Genomic DNA, 17,942 nt, shown 5'->3' on the forward strand with positions numbered 1-17,942 from the left:
GACTTTATAATGATCTTTATTTCCAAAAAAATGTGTTTATATTGAAAGCTATTTTAGTTTTTGATATATTTTACTTTTTTTATAGTATTTTTCTTCATATTTAGTTCTCTTATTTATACATCGATTATTTAATCATGCTTTAGTTGAAACAATAGTGATAGTCTTTTATACAACCGTAATAAACTGTTGTGTGCTCGTATATTCCAGTGCTATGATTCTTAAATCCGGTCCTGATGCGCCGCTCAGAACAAACTGGCAACGTGGTCGGCCATTCTCCCGTAAGGGTACGTTCATAACGGAGACCATCGCATCGTATCTTCGCCTAAAGCATAGCATTGACAGTGAACGTTCGCATTTGAAATAATGCATTTATTTTACCTATCGATCGATAATAGGTACGATCCTATGGTCGGAGCGAGGGGCGGCGCCACGTTATGAGCGCCCACTAAGAAATACATTGCTTATCTTACCTGCACTGCATTCTAACTCTCGCTTCTACTTTAGCTGACCTTCAAAAAACACTTTCTTTTTCAAGTTCTGTTTGAACTATATTAAAATCGCTTAATAAATTTATATTATTATCATACCTAACTTGAATATCTGTTATATTAACATCGACGCTTTCTTTTATTTTATTAATAAATCTTTCTAGCAAGGTTAGTTTCTGTTTAATAGTACCACGATTGGTACAAAAAAACAAATATTGGTATCAAAAACAAATAACTTTATGCAGATATTACAAATCGAAAGTAATATTTAACTAGATTTATGAAAGAATAATAGAATAAAATAGAAAATTGTCAAATAACCAAATGGAATCATCAATAATGACCGGTTTACAAGAAAATATGAATGAGTCTGACCTTGTTATATATAGTAGTTCTGACTTGTACTTATCGCCTCTGCTGCGTGATTGTCTTTCTCGTTTTACTGGTCGACTGGAATATGGCTTACTGGATTATGGTGCCAATTGAATTCTTGTACCGGCGATTGTATACTTGAATAATCGCGATTTTTCTTGCAAAACTTGTAAAAATTCGCTTCGTATGAGCAAAAAGATTTGTGTACTTTTCGCTGGTTCTTCTTTGTCTTCGGCATTTTCCCATTATAAGTTTGCCTTTTTGGTCCTCCACGGCACTTTATTTTTCCAATCCCCTTCCCTAAGGTCTATATCTATGATATAATTTCCTATGTATGTTTTCCATGTTGTAGAAGGTCTTCCTCTCCGTCTTCTTCTGGGCGGGTCCCAGTCCAATATTCTTTTCGTCCACCTGTGCTCTGGCATTTGTACATGCCCGTACCACTGCAGGGCTCTGTTTGTCAACTTTTCGTAATTGAGCATTTTACTTCCTTTCTGTTCTATATTTCCTCTTTCCCTTATTATATATTTCCCTTTTTTGGTTAGAGTGTCGTTCCATATCATTTCATGGAGAGCTTTCGTGGCTTGTTTTCCCAGTGCTATTTCATTTCTATATCTTTCATACAAGTACTGTTTCGCTGGTTTAATGGTTTAAAATTAAAATAGAAACAATAGTTGGACTGTAGTTTAATTAAAAATTTTAATCAATGCAAAACTAGGTTACATGCATTCATTCTGAGTATCTTGTACACACTGTCTTTTTCAATACGCACCTAGGCAAGCACAAGCATTGTAACGGTTGCCATTTTACAAAATAGTAAAAAGGCTGAACACGGCTAGACAGATGATAATTATTAATAATTTGTTAATTTAATATGGGGATTCATCTAACCAAGCAATCAAAATAAGCTTTAAAATTGTAAAACCCAGGGGAATATTTAACAAAAATCTATTCACACAATATAATAACATATCTATTTTGCTAAAAATAAGATCCATGTGCTATATATTTTTCTGTTTTTCTGTAAGGGACAGAGACGTAGACATTAACGGAAATATTAATAAAGACGTAGGAGGCACTTGAAATGTGGGTGTATCGACGCATTCACATAATACTATACCTACTGAACATATCACAAACATGCAAGTATACGCCAGATAGCAAAGGAAAGGGAAACATTACTCACTACAAAAAGAGGAAGCTTGAGTATGATTCACGGTCATCTAATACGGCATGGAAAATACCGTTTACTACAGCTAAGAATTTCGAGGATGATAGATAGCAAACGCGCACCCGGATCAAGAAGATATTTATAGCTTCACAATTTATGACAATGGTATGTAAATAACACTAATTCAATTATTAAAAAATATGGAAATAAAGTTAAAATCGTCGTGATGATAGCCAACGTTCGTCACCACAATAAATATCATGAAACGCGAGAATAAAAATTAAAATATAAAGATTATAATACACATAGAGCCTGGTAATATTGTAGTTCATGAAATTGAAAATATTGTTGATTTAAACAAAATGCCTGGTAGTGACATTAGCCCCTGACTTATGACTTATTTAAGGTTACATATTTTTAATGTTTTTCTTACAAAACTCAGCTATTGATTGTAATACAGATAAATATATTTTAACAATAAAAATAGTAAACTTTATTGACTTTTAAAATAATAAACATTAAAAGCAATTTTCTCAAAGGCACTATGAAGGTAATTATACTATTTTACAATAATCCTTTCAATTAGCTATATTGATTTTGACGTCACAAAATAGTGTAAATAGACCAAGTACAAATGTTTGTTCGATATTTATTTATAAAGAGTAAGTTTAACTATCTTTCACGATCATTTAATGAGACATAATATACCGATTACTTCAGCTAATAGTTTAAGGGAAGATATATATCAAATGTATACCTAAAAGAAAAAGATTTTCGTAGCTTCACAACTTCTGCCAGTGGTATAGTATCACAGTAGTTTAATTGTTCCGATTTGTGACAAATGAAGTTAAAATCGCCGTGATGATAGCCAACGCTCATAGCGGATAATGCACGTGACGAAAAATGTATCTTACATTTTAAAAACCATGAAACACGAGAATAAAAGCTAAAATAAAGAGATTACAACACACTAAGTAGACCAAGCTGCATGTTTGGCTCATAGCCCAAGAAGTTTAAAATATTGTCAATTTTAAAGAAATGTCTGATGGTGACATTAGCTGTGATTACGACTAATTTGAGTTGTGAAATATGTTTTATTTTTAAAAACATCCAATTATTAATTCTACAAATAAATACATCTTAACTATAAAAAAAGTTAACTAAAAAGTTTAGACATAATTTTGTCATACTTATAAACAGTTTTATTGACTTTTAAAATAATAAACATTAAAAGCAATTCTCTCAAAAGCTCTATAAAGTTAAGTTACTACCATCTTTCTATATGAGAGAATCTAAATTACAAGCCCATGGGACATTTTTTGGGATTACAAGGGATAGTAATGCGCAACGTATAGCCTCTCCTATCCAAATGTCAACGTCAATTGCCCGCGTAATGATCTTGATTATGGTCATCCGGTGAATACTGCTAGAAAACAAATGAGGCTCTGACGTCCGAGTTATTGTCGGTATAAGCAATCCCCCACTTACTGACTAACGGCTTAGGGCGGGTTGGTGAGTGGTAGGGCATTCTTTTGTCCTGGGGTTGAGAAATCGCCCCGAAGGCAGATGAATCAACAAATAATGGTCAACGGCATAAAAATGCAGAAGGCAAAGGGGAACCACTGCATTAACGGCATATAGAGCACCCCCAGGAAAATCACCATAGAATTGACACTGCAATTGCAAACCGTTACTAATCATGGAAAGTGGAGGCCAGGATTCGGCAGGAGAGGAGAAACATATTTATACCACGAGGTCTCTCAGGTCGTAAATATGCGAAAACCTCGTGAAGAACTCCTAAAAATAAAGAAATCTAATTTTAGAGTGTGCACATGGAATGTTAGAAGTCTATTTGCGGCTGGGAAACTTGACAACGCAATTCAAGAAATGAAAAGAATGAAAATAGACTGGGAATCAGCGAAATGAGATGGCCAGACTCAGGATCATTTAAAAAGGACGGAAGTGTATTAAATTATTCCGGTAACAGCACAGAAGATCCGCATCACAAAAATGGTGTAGGTATAATAATGGAGTAAATATGTGACCAATTTCGTACCAGTCTCGGATAGAATAATATTACTCCAAATAAATACTCAACCATTTAAAACTAACATACTTCAAATCTATGCCCCGACTGCAGATAGAAAATATGACGATGAAGTCAAGAAGTTGTATGATCAGATCCAACACATCTTACAGAAACTTAATAAACACGAAATTTTATATATTATAGGCGACTTCAATGCAAAAATTGGGGAAGGTCGACGAGGTCAGACTGTAGGTCCTTATGCTCTAGGACAACCTAACGATCGAGGGCAGAGATTGTACGAATTTTGTAAATAAAACGATATGATTATTGCAAATACCTGGTATAAAGTACCCAAGTAACGACTATACACTTGGAAAGCCCCATTTGATGATGGCAATAACCCTGAGTCCTTAAGAAATCAAATAGACTATATACTTGTAAATGAGCGTTTCCGAAATGCCGTCAAAAACGTCACTACATTTCCTGGGGCAGATATTGGATCTGATCATCAACCACTTGTAGCAGATATTAAACTAAGATTAAAACGGATTCAGCGACAAATACCAAAAACCAATGTACTTAACTTTGACGATATAAACATAAAACATAACAGAAGATCCAGAAGAACTATGGAGGGAATTTACAAACTAAGTTAATGAAATCTCCACAAACAATGATTATAGAAAATACTTAATTAAGAAAAATAAATGGATGACAGACGACATCTTGAAATTAATGGAACAACGTCGACTGATAAATCTAATGAAATAGAATATAGACACCTGCAGAGAAGAATAAAAAAGGAGATCAAATTAGCCAAAGCAAAACGGATGAAAGAAGGGTGCGACGAAATGGAGGATGTAATATCTAAACACGACTTATTTAATATGCACAAAAAACTAAAAGAAATGAGTAACATATTTAAAAAACGAGTTCCCACTGTACTCGTTGACAATAATAACAAAATTATTGTAAATGAGCACGAAATAAGAAAAGAATAGCAGCTGTATATATCAGAGTTATTTGAAGATGACAGGAATAATATTACCGAATTCTACCAAAATTGTACTGACGGCCCAGAAATTATGAAATGCGAGGTAGAACACGCTACAAATAATGCTAAAATTAGAAAACCTTGTGGTCCAGATGATACACCAAGTGAGTTGCTGAAACTAATAGAGGATGATAACATAAAAGTACTAGTAAGACTTTTTAATTCAATATATAACACCGGAGTGAATCCCACAGATTGGCTCAAATCCATCTTTGTCGCAATACCTAAAAAACACAATGCGAGAAAATGCTCAGAATATCAATTAATTAGCCCAATGAGCCACACTCTTTAAATTTTCCTAAGAATACTTCACAACAGAATAAGACGCATATGCGAAGAAGATCTCGAAGATACCCAATTTAATTTTAGAAATGCTATGAGAACCAGGGAGGCACTTTTTGAGCTTAACATCCTATTACAAAAATGCCGTGACCAAAGAAAAGATGTATTTGCATGTTTCGTGGACTTCGAAAAGGCATTCGATAAAGTACAGCATGTAAAATTAATGCAAATACTGAAAAATATCGGAATAGATGACAAGGATATGCGTGTCATTAAAAATTTGCACTGGAATCAAACTGCTATTGTAAAAATTGGAGATAACTACACCGATGAAATCTCCATACAACGAGGAGTCAGACAAGGTTTCATTTTGTCGCCAACATTGTTTAATGTTTACTTGGACCAGTTATTTAAAAAGGCTGTTGAGAGACAACCATATGGAATAAAAATCAACGGGGAACTACTTAACGTGATTAGATATGCAGACGATACAGTAATTCTGTTAGATAATATTAAAGGTCTCCAAATTCGGCTTGATCGTATTCACCAGGTAGTAGAGGAAATGGGCATTAAAATAAACTCAAACAAACCCAAATTTTTAGTGTTTAGTCGTGACCCACATCTCGATGCAAAGCTTCAATTAAACGTAGTCCAAGTTGAGAAAGTTCACAAAATGACATATTTGGGAACTTTGATAACGGACCAACTAGATCCAGACATAGAAATAAAACGTAGAATAGCAATGACTAAAACTACTTTTATGAAAATGAAGTCATTTCTTTGCAATAATCATCTCAGTTTAGAACTAAGACAAATAATGGTTAAGTGCTATGTTTGGTCAGTACTTTTGTATAGTGCAGAAGTGTGGACGCTAAAAGTATCGATCATAAATAAAATTAAAGCATTGGAAATGTGGGTTCATAGACGAATGCTAAAGATACCTTGGATAGCAAGCAAAACTAATGAAGAAGTACTAAGGAGCGTCAACAAAGATAGTGAACTGATAAAGACTGTTAAACATCGAAAAATGTCATATCTGGGACATATAGTAAGGGGAAGTCGATATAAAATATTACAACTGATCCTTAAAGGCAAAATAGAGAGCCGTAGAGGTGTAGGAAGAAAACAAGTTTCTTGGTTTAACACCATTCGTTAATGGACACAAATATCAAATGCAGGACAATTATTCCATATTGCAGAAGATTGAGAAGCCTTCGAAATGGTGATCGCCGACGTTGGATAATTCTGATATTGCACGCGAAGTAGAAGATGGAACATTTTTAATGGGACATTTGACCCAGCATGAATCGATACTACAATATGTAATAACAACTTTAGAAACTATGTCGCTAATTCTTATCGGTACACAAATTATGGTTGCACCTTTGATTTTTCACCCCTGTCCCAGAAAATGTACGGCGTTGGAAAAAAATTAATCTATATACCGATTCGAAACTTGTGTATAATTACCGTACTATGTCAAATTACTGAAAATGGTGAAAAAGCTTTCCGAAAATAAAAAACTTTCCCTGCACCTGGTACCAATATTTTTGTGCGGCATTAGGTCGCAGGTCATTATTTTTGTACTGCCTACCTAAGTTATAAATGCCGCACAAAAATGTTTGGCCAAAAAAAACTTACCTCCTTGAGGGTAAGTTTGTCTTACCTGTGACTCATGTGTACCAATAAAAATTGACGGCATAGTTTCTAAAGTTGTTATTACATATTGTAGTATTATTTTATATGTGATTGATGGTGGGTCAAATGACCCAATAATAATCTCCCATGGGCTTGTTGACTATAATATTCAGCTTAACGGGGTGTTATTGTTCCAGGTGTGTGAAATTACATAAACAAGGGATCCATTGTTAATGAAATTCATAGATGGTTAAGCTATATTGATTTCAACGTCACAAAATAATGTAAATAGACCCGCTAAAATGTTAACTACTAATACACTCACAAATTGTTATTCGATATTTGTTATAATTTTTATTTAAGATACCTTTAAATCAGTTTTAAAACAGAAATATTTTATACAATTAAATTTTTAATATATAAACTTACTTACCCTGTCATGCTAACATCCAATTTTGAAACAAGCTACTTAAATATTTTAACGTTATAGTTACGTTTTTATTATCTAATAAATTTCTTGTTCGGCCACAGAGCACTCTCTCCTTTACTTTCATCGTGAATGATGATAAAGTTACAAAATAATAAAACAGCACTTGATTCCATTCTTTCACTTTTTTGTTATAAGACAAACGCGTATTTTATACGAGGTACATTTAAAAGGTATAGCTTTATTTTGTTAATAAAACAATTTTTATTTAAGATGATTTTTAAAATTATTTAAGGTTATGTATATTTTATTTTTATTACGAATGTATCGCTTGGTTAATTCTAACTCAGGTCATTATTTCGTACCAACAAAACTTGGCGACAATGCACCGTGGACAGATAAACGACATAAAAAATGAATATAGAACTATTTAAGAATTTAACAAAGAAACAATAATAGTCGATTCACTGAGCTTGAAAATATTTTGGCAGAGTATGTCGGAAACATACAACATAAAAATTCCTAGCACTCATGACCGACTTCTATAATTGAAATAAAAAGAATAATTATGAATAATGGAAGTGTATATTCCGTATGATACGAACTTTTTATATATTATACAATAATATTTTAACATTATTAAAACTGGTAACTCTAGTAACAACATTCCTATAATTTGTAAATTTTTAAAATATGAACAAACTGTCATTACCGTCAGTTTGCTCAAACTATTAAATTTGAACGTCTGACACGGACTTTTTATATACTATATTGTAACGTGTTTAACATTAAAACGGTTCATTAAAGCGGTTCTAATGTATGTATGTATGTATATATTTATTTATAAACTTACAGTTTGATAATATCTTATCAACTAACTTAACTAATATAAGCGCTACTTTTATATATACATATACAGGGTTCCAGAATTTTCTAGAATAGTCCATTTCTATCGTCGCTATTATGAACGTCTTGCTGGTCGCGTCGTATATTCTGCAGATCCTCGTTTCGAAGTATCTGGTCAACGCGTTATCATTCTAAGACATTCAACCGTTATATGGGGTACGTCGAAATTAACTTTCTCGTTACACTGCTCCACTGATCGATCCGAGCGTCCCAATCAGCAACTCTATATGTAGGTCCAGGATGGTGGAATCTATGTAAACCTCCAGCTCTGCATAAACCCCTTAAGAAGAAAATAACATTCTTCTGACTTTGAAGGGCACGATCTCTTCAGGTTACTGCAACACACAGTAATTCGTATGCCAGTTACTCGAAATATCACATCATGCATGCTTCCACAATCTTTCAATCCAAAGTTTCTAGTTCATGACCTATCTTTTATATAGACAAATTTTTGATGTCATAATCGAACACAATTTTCTTTAAATTAGTTAGAGCACGTCATATTTATTTTCACACAAAATTTGGCAGTTTCACCTGCAATCGTTCTAACACTATAATAGTTGCTTTAACACTATTATAGTTGTTACTTGCTCATAAATCACTCACATATTCAGCCGGCACTCCTTTCCTACTTAATCTCTACCACAGTAGGTTTCTGATAACTTCGTCATGTGCTTTCTCAAGATTAATAATACTATGCAAGTCTATCTCTTAGCTGTCTTATAACAAAAATTGCTGTTGTAGACCTGCCTTGCATAAATCCAAATTGACGTTTATCCATTTTCATTTTTTATAACTTTACACTAAATTCTGTTAGATTTCACCAAAAATGTAGGATAATAAAAAGATATCTTGTGAATTGAGTGCTATGAAAAATTATCATTGTCAACAAAATGAAGCAGATGTTTACTGGAAAAAACTATTGCAAACCAGATAAAACACTAAATAGCTATGTTTAAAATGTCTTTATTCTTTATTAAAAATCTGGGAAATCAAAGGAGGGGGGGTCGTTATTGGTGTAATGGCGAAGGAAAACCCCTCTAAACCTCGCCTAGGGCCCAGTACATCCCGATTTAAAAATAAAATTCTAATATAAAAGTCTACAAACACATTATTTAACACTACTTTAAAATTCAGGCCTAAACTAAGCATACATATATTTTTATGAAATTTTATTACATATATTATTTATCAAGTAAACATATAATAATGTTAAATTAACTAACTCTCTTGTAAATAAGCCTATAAAACTATGATAAAAGTTCAATACAAATACAAAAACACAAAATACATGTGAGCTACAAGAATGGTTCAAATTTAATTTTTAATCAGTTTCTTTTTTTGTTGGAAGGAAAATATTCCTGCTTTTCCATTTTTCGCTTCTTTGTAATATCCTTAGTGGTTTCCTGATATTTTCCCTTCATCTTACGCTTTGCTTTTTGAGCAATTCTCATAATATCGTCATGTGCTTCTGTATAAATTTCATTATCTAAGTTATCTAAGCTGTCTACGACATTTTTGACATTTTCTTTTTGAAGACATCGCTTGGTGTTTTCCTGGATCACATTTGTCTGTTCTACCTTCCCTCTGACAAACTCATTAATTTCCTCCTGATGATTTGATTTGATAATTGAAGTTTCTGCCAAACACCTTGCAGCATCATCTAAAACAGAGTTAGTTCCCTCACGCTCCTCATGCATTCTCACCAAGTGCACATGCTTACACAAGGTATTTCTCACCACATATTCAGCACACTCACACTGGTAGCGATGAATACAAATTTTACATACTCTACAATACAATGTCTTACATTCGTTTTCACATACTTGCCTTATATTTACATTATATAATTTATTAGGATCTCTAAATGACTTTACCTGAAATTGACCATATACCTTCACATTTCTCTTAACCTTCACTTTGTTTTTCATCGTTTCTGCCAATTTGTGTGCTTTTGATATAACCCTGTCTTGATAATTGTTCGCATTTGGTCTTTCAATGTCTATAATCCTCTTCCACATTTTGATATCTACTAAATCTTCGATTGTGTCCAATAATTTTTCAATTCTCACTGCTGCATTTCTTCTTAGATGGTTCGTTTTTAATAAGTTGTTGAATGATTCGATCGCCATATTGGTGTTGATTCCTGAATTTCTTCTATAACAGTGGGCCCACATTTTGATTTTCTCTTCATTCTGAAAGTAATACCTACAAAAAAAATATACTTAAGGATGACTTAAAATGTATGATTTCATATATTTATTTACCGTGCCAGATAATTAAAAAAATCTATCTCATTTGCCTCTTGCAATTTGATTATATATTTATTACACAACTCCATAAATCTATCTTCATCTGTTTCATTAATAATTCTTTTCATCTCAGTTTTCATCTGTTTCTTCAAAATTGGATCCATTATTTTCTTTTTCCCTTGAATATTCCAATTTCTCACGACGTGCCACGTACATAAAAGCCTTTTTGGTTGGTTGCCCATAATCTTCACCCATGCATTATAATATTTTCCATCATCGTCACTCATCAAATGTTCTGCATGAATTCCGGTCTGCATTCTGTTCTTGAGGGCACCTAAAAGTTTTTGAAAATTATTTTTACTTACTAATCATAAATTGCCACTACTCATATAATACATACCTAAAAAAACCTCTTGAACTATAGTTTATTTTTATGAATGAGAGAGTAATTAGCATAATTTTAACTGGTAGCTCCGACCACTCCATGGGCGTGCTCAAGATTAATTGAAAAATTACTTTGAATAATTGTAAAAAATAAATGAATTATTTCAGTGTTATAAAGTGTTGTGTGTATGTAAACAAAAGTGACCTCTTTTATCACACACTATATTAGAACTGACTGGCCTACATTAAAAAGGGTTTTAAAAAATTCACATTTTTTTTTAATTTTTAAAAATTACAAAAGAGAAAAAGAGTTTTTAAAACCGTCTAAGGTATGTTAAATAGATGAATAAAAATATTAATATAAAACTTACAGCTACTTGTTACAAATCCAAATCAGATTCAGAAGATGAACTTTCAGAACCAAGATTTATAATAACTGGCTCGATCATTTTATCAGTAATATTGTCCAGCTTCCACATTTTTTCCTCTTCTTTAATAGTGTGATTTACTGCCTTTTCCCAGTTTTCAGGTTTTACATTATTTACGGCCTCCAAAAACAACTGTTTAACATCATGAATTTTAAAAGTGGTATTTTTTCTTGAAACTTCACTCTTTATCTGTGCCCATACCAGTTCAATCGGGTTTAATTCACAATGATATGGTGGAGATCTAAGTACTGTCATTCCACGATTTTTGGCAATTTCATCAATTTCGTATTTTTTAAATTTTTCTTTATGAAGGGCACACAACAAATAAAGTTCCTTTCTTATAGATCCGGGATGGTACGTAATATTTTTTGAACTCAGCCAATTCTGCAAGTCTTTTTTTAACCACTTGGTTGTGGGCAGTCCTTCTATAAGTCTGGAGTGATAACTTGCATTATCCATTACTATTACACAGTTCTTAGGAAGAAGAACTATCATTTGTTCGAACCATTCTTGAAAGACATCAGCGTTCATGTCTTCATGGTAGTCACCGGTACGAGTTGATTCAAAAGTAAATAAACCACCTTCAACAAAACCGTCTGAACTGCCAATGTGTACTATCATCAGCCTGCGTCCCTTTCCTGATGGTGGGTTTAAACCAGTAGATAAGTTATTTACAAAAGCGTGCCTTTGACTTGTAACAGTTTCATCCTGCCAAAATTTATTTGGTGTATGACCCTCGTTGATCCATGTTTCATCAAGATAAAATATTTTTCTTTTTTGGTTTCTCATTTCCTTTATGGTTCTTAGAAAATGTCTTCTCCATATGACAATATCGCTTCTTTCTAATAAAATAGACTTTCTGGGATTCTTTTTCCAGCGGAAGCCTATTTCTTTTAAAAGTTTCCATAACGTACTTCGACTCATTTCTGGGTAATCCTTATCATCTCGAACTGAGACAAGAACTTTATCCAATGTTGGAAATTCTTGTCTAAAGAAGAATTCATGCACTTTCCGTCGAAGTCCTTCTTTAAAATGATATTCTATTTGATATTTTGGTTTCCCTGGAGCATTACGTGGCATTTGAAAACTACCACATTTATCTTCTTTAATAACTCTGTAAATCGTAGATTTCCCAATCGTACCAAGTGTACTGCTAACTAACTCAACGGTCTCATCAACACTTTCACATAAACGTGTGTCTGTAAATGATTTAAAACAATTAAATATTAATGTTTTTTCATTAACTGTTAGAGGACCAATTTTTCGGCGTTTACACGGCACTTCCAAATTTTCCATAACACTAGTATACACAATAAACTGCACCTTGCAACTGAAGTACCTACTTTTAGTGAACTGTTAAGAATTTTGAATACGCCACTTGGACCTTCCTACAAAATGGAAAAACCCACTATCACATTTTCTGTGGAATAAGTTTGGAAGGTAATTATCTAGTCAATTACTGTCGTAGATTCCTGGAAATAAAGAATTAAATGTTTGATTGTTGAAACCCTTACTTCGTCGAATGCACTCATTTCAGATAAAATAAAACGTTTTATTTTATCTAAAGAATTAAACTTTATTTTGCAAATAGGTAGGTACTTATTAAACTTTTATTGGTTATAAGTATATAACCAATAAAATAAACATCTTACATTTCTTGCAAATTCATTAGTACCTGTTAACCTCCATCACTCCGACACTGGCAACCTTATTTAGGGATTAGTAACTCTCACAACTATTGTATTCTATTCTGCTCCAACCTTTATACCTGGTGGTCATACTCAATTTAAAATTGTTTTCCTATATACTTCTGTAAACTTGTTGACAAATATCTGTTTTTCATTGAGTCACCCGTATCAACAGTTTAGGGATTTGCATACATAATTTATTGTTTTATTACTCTCTCATACATAAAAATACACTATAGTTGGTCCAATCTGTTTGACAGTAAGAACGCAACTGGAAATCCTGTATTCCTGTCATCTTTAATAAGCACCACTGTTAAATCCATTTCCCTCTTGTTTGTGCCGTGTGTACCATCCATACAAATTATGCTAGGGAATTCTCTTAATTTATCTTTCATTACAGAATTCATAAATCCTAAGGCAAAATCTTCTTTTTTAAGTACATCATGTTGTTCTCCTAATAAAAATAAAACCCCAAAATTATAGTTTACCGAAAATTTATAGTTTAGAGATAATTAAAGATAAATTAATGGTAAGAGACTGAAATTTTATTGTATATTTTAATAGGTAATCATTCGTCCTATTTTTTGAGTTGAGTTGAGTTCTTATTTAAAAAAGATAACTTAAAACCCCAACAATTTGAGTCTCCTAGTATAGTACTGAGCCCATGATGTGTTAAAACATGTGATTTGTGGAAAAGGTAGCATATAGAAGGGCTCTAAAATGAAAACAAAAATAAAGAATACAAAAGAACCTTCAACAACAGACTACAAAATAAAGTAAGGCATGAAAACATAAATGAGGAATGGGGAACCTGTAAAATGCCATAAGGTATGCATCCAAAGAAGTAATAGGCATGCAGAAAAAACAAAGAAGTAAATGGTTTGACTAAGAATATAAATTAATAACTGAAAGAAAAAACAGCATGTAAAGGGAAGCAGCAACGATGTGGGAAGAGATAAGTAGAAGCAAAAGATACTTAAGAAGATAGAAAGAGTAAATTCATGAGAAATGATAATCAATAAGCATGCAGACAACTAGCTTTTGCAAAAATGATGTTAACATAATAGTAATAACAATATAAAATATTATAGAGGGACTTAATCAGATAGAACAAACTGCATGGACAAGTAAACTGAAAACCAATCAAGCTAAAATAAAATACATGTAGCAGCAAAACAGCAGGTACTCAGTCATAACACCTAACTATATAAGAGTATAGCACTGAAGTGTAACAAACTTATATAAGATAACTAGTTATATGTAATACTAGTGTTAACAAATAATTATGTAGAAGAATATCCATAGCCAATAAGAGTTACCATGGCTTAATTAAACACCAACAGTCAGGGTAATAATACAAGAAAAAACTAAGTGCCAATTATATAAAACCTTAATAAGTTATTCACATATGTATCTGAAACATGCACACTTACTAAAAGTGAAGAAAGCCAATAGGCTAATTCTGAAAGATAAATCTTGAGCCACATAGGTATATAAACCAGTAACAGAAAATTGTATATGGATAAGAAGATATACATTTTAACTATAAAGGGAATACCAGGATCTGGATATCATAACATTCATACAAATAGGACAATTTCAGTATAAAGAAAGTGTAGCACAGATAAAAGAAGATGCAATCCCTTTCAAAATAAACAAATAATTCCAGTTGGAAATAAAACTAAAGGAAGATTAGATATAAGGAACAAATAAAGCAAGACATGAAAATTTTAAAAATCAAAAACTGGAAGAGCAAAGTGTGAGATAGATCAGAATGGACAAGTATTCTTAAACAGACTAAGACCCAAAAAGGGTTGTCTAGTAAAATAAAAAACTAGTAAGTTTGCCCCATAAATCAGCACCTTCATTACAAAATTAGCTTTAATGTAAAAACACCAATAACTACAATCTTAGGAGATATATTATTTAAAAATGTATATTGAATATTTCATAAAAAGGGATGAATGTTGTTGAGTCTGCTAAGAGTAAGGTTTGTTACATGAGTCACGTGATAACAATTCACACAAGTCAAATTCGAATAGGATTAATTATAATTGTAGTAGGCATAAAAAAAATGAATAAGAAAGCGTAATTCTTGTTGTTATCATTCCATTCCTGAACCTTTAAAGCCGTTGCTACCATATCATTTTGATCTCGTTTTTTATATGTATTATACTTCCTGGACAAATTTGAGAGATCTTTACTTGTTAATAGGGCAAGTCTTTCTAGTTTTGGTGTTTCCAATTTTCTTGAATCTTCTTAAATTCTGCTAAATGGCACCCCAGATGTTAACTTCTCTACAATCATTTTTTCTTCTACTTTTGACAGATGCATGGTTCTTAATTCCTCTTTATGTGCAACATGTGTTTTCCAATACCTGACTGAAACTTGTCCTTGATCTCTCAGTTTGCAAATCAGGCTGGAGGGACACACTCCTTTAATTTTAATTGATCCACCAGATTTCTCCGTCCTAATTTTATAGTTGGGCTTCTATCCTAAATATAGATTAGTATAAGTTTCAATTATTTGAAGTAACAAAGTACTGGACCTACCATTCAAGTTACTTCTGTTACAATGATAATATACTATCTTATACTCCTTTTTACGAACTGCTCTCTGTTTAGCATAACTTGTCTCCAATTTCTGCATGTCTTTCCATGTCTCATATTCTTGTAAACTAGAAAATTCAAAAGTTATTAATTCAATACTCACCTGGTGGTTCTCCTTTAAATGTTTTTGTAAGTTCTCATGGCTTTTTAAATTAGTTTCTTGTTCACATAAGGGACAAATAATGTGATAAATTTTCTTAATCGACATATCTATTAATATGTATTCTTTTGATATGACGATTTCGTAATTCCACATTTTTAAATATTTTGCTGCAAAGATGGCAGGCTACTGAGTTAATTTCACAGCTTGTTGAACTAGATGGAATAGGGCTTGTTGAAGTAGATGGATAGAGAGAATCCATAATTGCTTGCTAAAACAAAGTCTTAGGTAATTAAATATGGTGTTCTAACGAACAGATTTTTAAAAATAAATGACAAAAATTTAAATTAAAATTTTATGTGTGCTTATTGGCAAATTGGTATAAAACCGCCTAATCATAGATGTTTAAGCGCCAAACAGAGAGATACATAACCTGAAAAATTCAAAATCAGATGAAGATGCCGACCAATCCACAGCATAGACACCCCTTATGCTGTGACCAATCACAGCAAACGTAGGTGGCCGTTTATAGTGTAGTCTCGCAGGGAGTACTACGCAATCCAGAGCCAGTTGAAGAGTCAACACTCTGCCGGCGGTCCTATACCTCAGGGAGTGTAAACTTGGTTACACGCTGAGGCTTGAAGGGCCGGCATCTTTGTGAGATTCAAGGCATCTACCGTGCATGGAATACTAACCAATATTTCATGTAAAATAAATAAATAAATAAATATATATATATATATATATATATATATATATATATATATATATATATATATATATATATATATATCTATATCTATATATATATATATATATATATATATATATATATATATATATATATATATATATATATATATATATATATATAAGTAGTTAGGTATTATTGACTGACACGTTATGTAAAATAAAGTTTTATTTTGAGGTTGCAGTCATTAATAGGGCAGAAAAGTGAAACTATTTGTTCTTTATCAAGCTTTCGCAAAATTTATTTGCTTCTTCAGGATATGCTAAAATACGGTATCAGTAAATACAATGAAATTAGAATTAAATAGCATTGTATAAAACTAGTATAAAAACTTACAACATGAGGTTAATCCATTAAATTTTCAAATTTACAAAACATTAAAACTTAACTTATTAAAATTATCTAGTTATGTAAGTACAATATTTTAATTTTATTTGTACAAATTCATTATGACATTGATTATGTTGATGTTTGATTTATGTCAGAAAGACACTCGTTTCTGTTTATTATATTTTTTGTTGTTGATAACTATCTCTTGATCAACAGATCTTTATTTTATATATATATATATATATATATATATATATATATATATATATATATATATATGGAAAAGGATAATGCCGAATAAATAATAAAAGTAAAAAGTAATGACGTCTCGCAAAATAGAAAACCAAAAATGGTATATCGATGGAAGGCAACCGTATATACGTATTTCTGACTATTGGTCGTCTTCAGTACGGTGCAGCCAAGTTAGAAATTGAGCGTATTAACTTGGGAAAGGATCACTACAGGAGCAATGCAACCAATTTGTGGCATTAGAGTTAAAAGACCCTGATGGTTTCCAGGGCAACATCTAACACAAACCACGGAGGAAGCTACAGCTACCTGGGGAAAGGAATGCCAAATGTTAAAACGTTTAAAACAAATGGAAAAGGATAATGCGAGTCAACTGTAAGTACGATTAAAAAGAAATTTCGAGAAACTGGTACGGTTGAAAATGCAAGCAAATCAGGTCATCCCTCTGTAAATTATGTTACAACATTAGATGTTCTGCTTGCTATTGAAGAAGATGCGCACACTTCTATTCGTAAGGTTAGTAGTGATCTTGATATTTGCAAAACAACGGTACGAAAAGTACTTAAAAGTAAGTAAAGTAAGTACAATGTACAGTTATACAGGAATTAAACGAGGATGATCTAGATAAAAGAATAAAATTTTGCGCAATAATATAACTCCTGTATAACTCCTGTACACTTTCATCATGTTTCTTCTTTCTACGCATCATCATTTTATGTATTTCAGCATTACTTATTTTATTTTCGAATTCCGAAATAAGTCTTTTCTTCAATAGTTTCCAGCT

The 17,942-nt window shown here is 32.2% G+C and overlaps 2 protein-coding genes across 4 annotated transcripts in view; both read right to left on the reverse strand.

Moving 5' to 3' along the window:
• LOC140436892 (facilitated trehalose transporter Tret1-like) overlaps nt 1-7,595 on the reverse strand; it is a 142,989-nt gene extending 135,394 nt beyond the window's left edge. For 2 of the 3 annotated variants that reach the window (XM_072526052.1, XM_072526053.1), the window contains exon 1: nt 7,468-7,595. In XM_072526052.1, the coding sequence (XP_072382153.1) occupies nt 7,468-7,475 (8 nt within the window). In that variant the 5' untranslated portion in view covers nt 7,476-7,595. The remainder of the gene's footprint in view (nt 1-7,467) is intronic. The other variant, XM_072526055.1, reaches the window with a different exon arrangement.
• A 1,731-nt stretch (nt 7,596-9,326) lies between these two features.
• On the reverse strand, nt 9,327-10,972 carry LOC140435634 (uncharacterized). The gene is made up of 2 exons (XM_072524365.1): nt 10,635-10,972; nt 9,327-10,575 (listed from the first exon to the last, which is right to left on the reverse strand). The coding sequence occupies exons 1-2, from the start codon at nt 10,934-10,936 to the stop codon at nt 9,696-9,698; spliced, it is 1,182 nt and encodes a 393-aa protein (XP_072380466.1). The 5' UTR covers nt 10,937-10,972; the 3' UTR covers nt 9,327-9,695.
• Between the last annotated feature and the right edge of the window lie 6,970 nt (nt 10,973-17,942).

Source organism: Diabrotica undecimpunctata, chromosome 3 (genome assembly GCF_040954645.1).
Source record: "Diabrotica undecimpunctata isolate CICGRU chromosome 3, icDiaUnde3, whole genome shotgun sequence".
Classification (NCBI taxonomy): Eukaryota; Metazoa; Arthropoda; class Insecta; order Coleoptera; family Chrysomelidae; genus Diabrotica; species Diabrotica undecimpunctata.

Bases quoted from the DNA above. Each gene is read 5' to 3' on its own strand.
- LOC140435634 (XM_072524365.1), bottom strand. From the start codon at position 10,936: ATGCAGACCGGAATTCATGCAGAACATTTGATGAGTGACGATGATGGA. The intron at 10,576-10,634 runs GTAAATAAATAT...TTTTTTTTGTAG, and splicing joins TTTTTTAATTATCTGGCACG to GTATTACTTTCAGAATGAAG.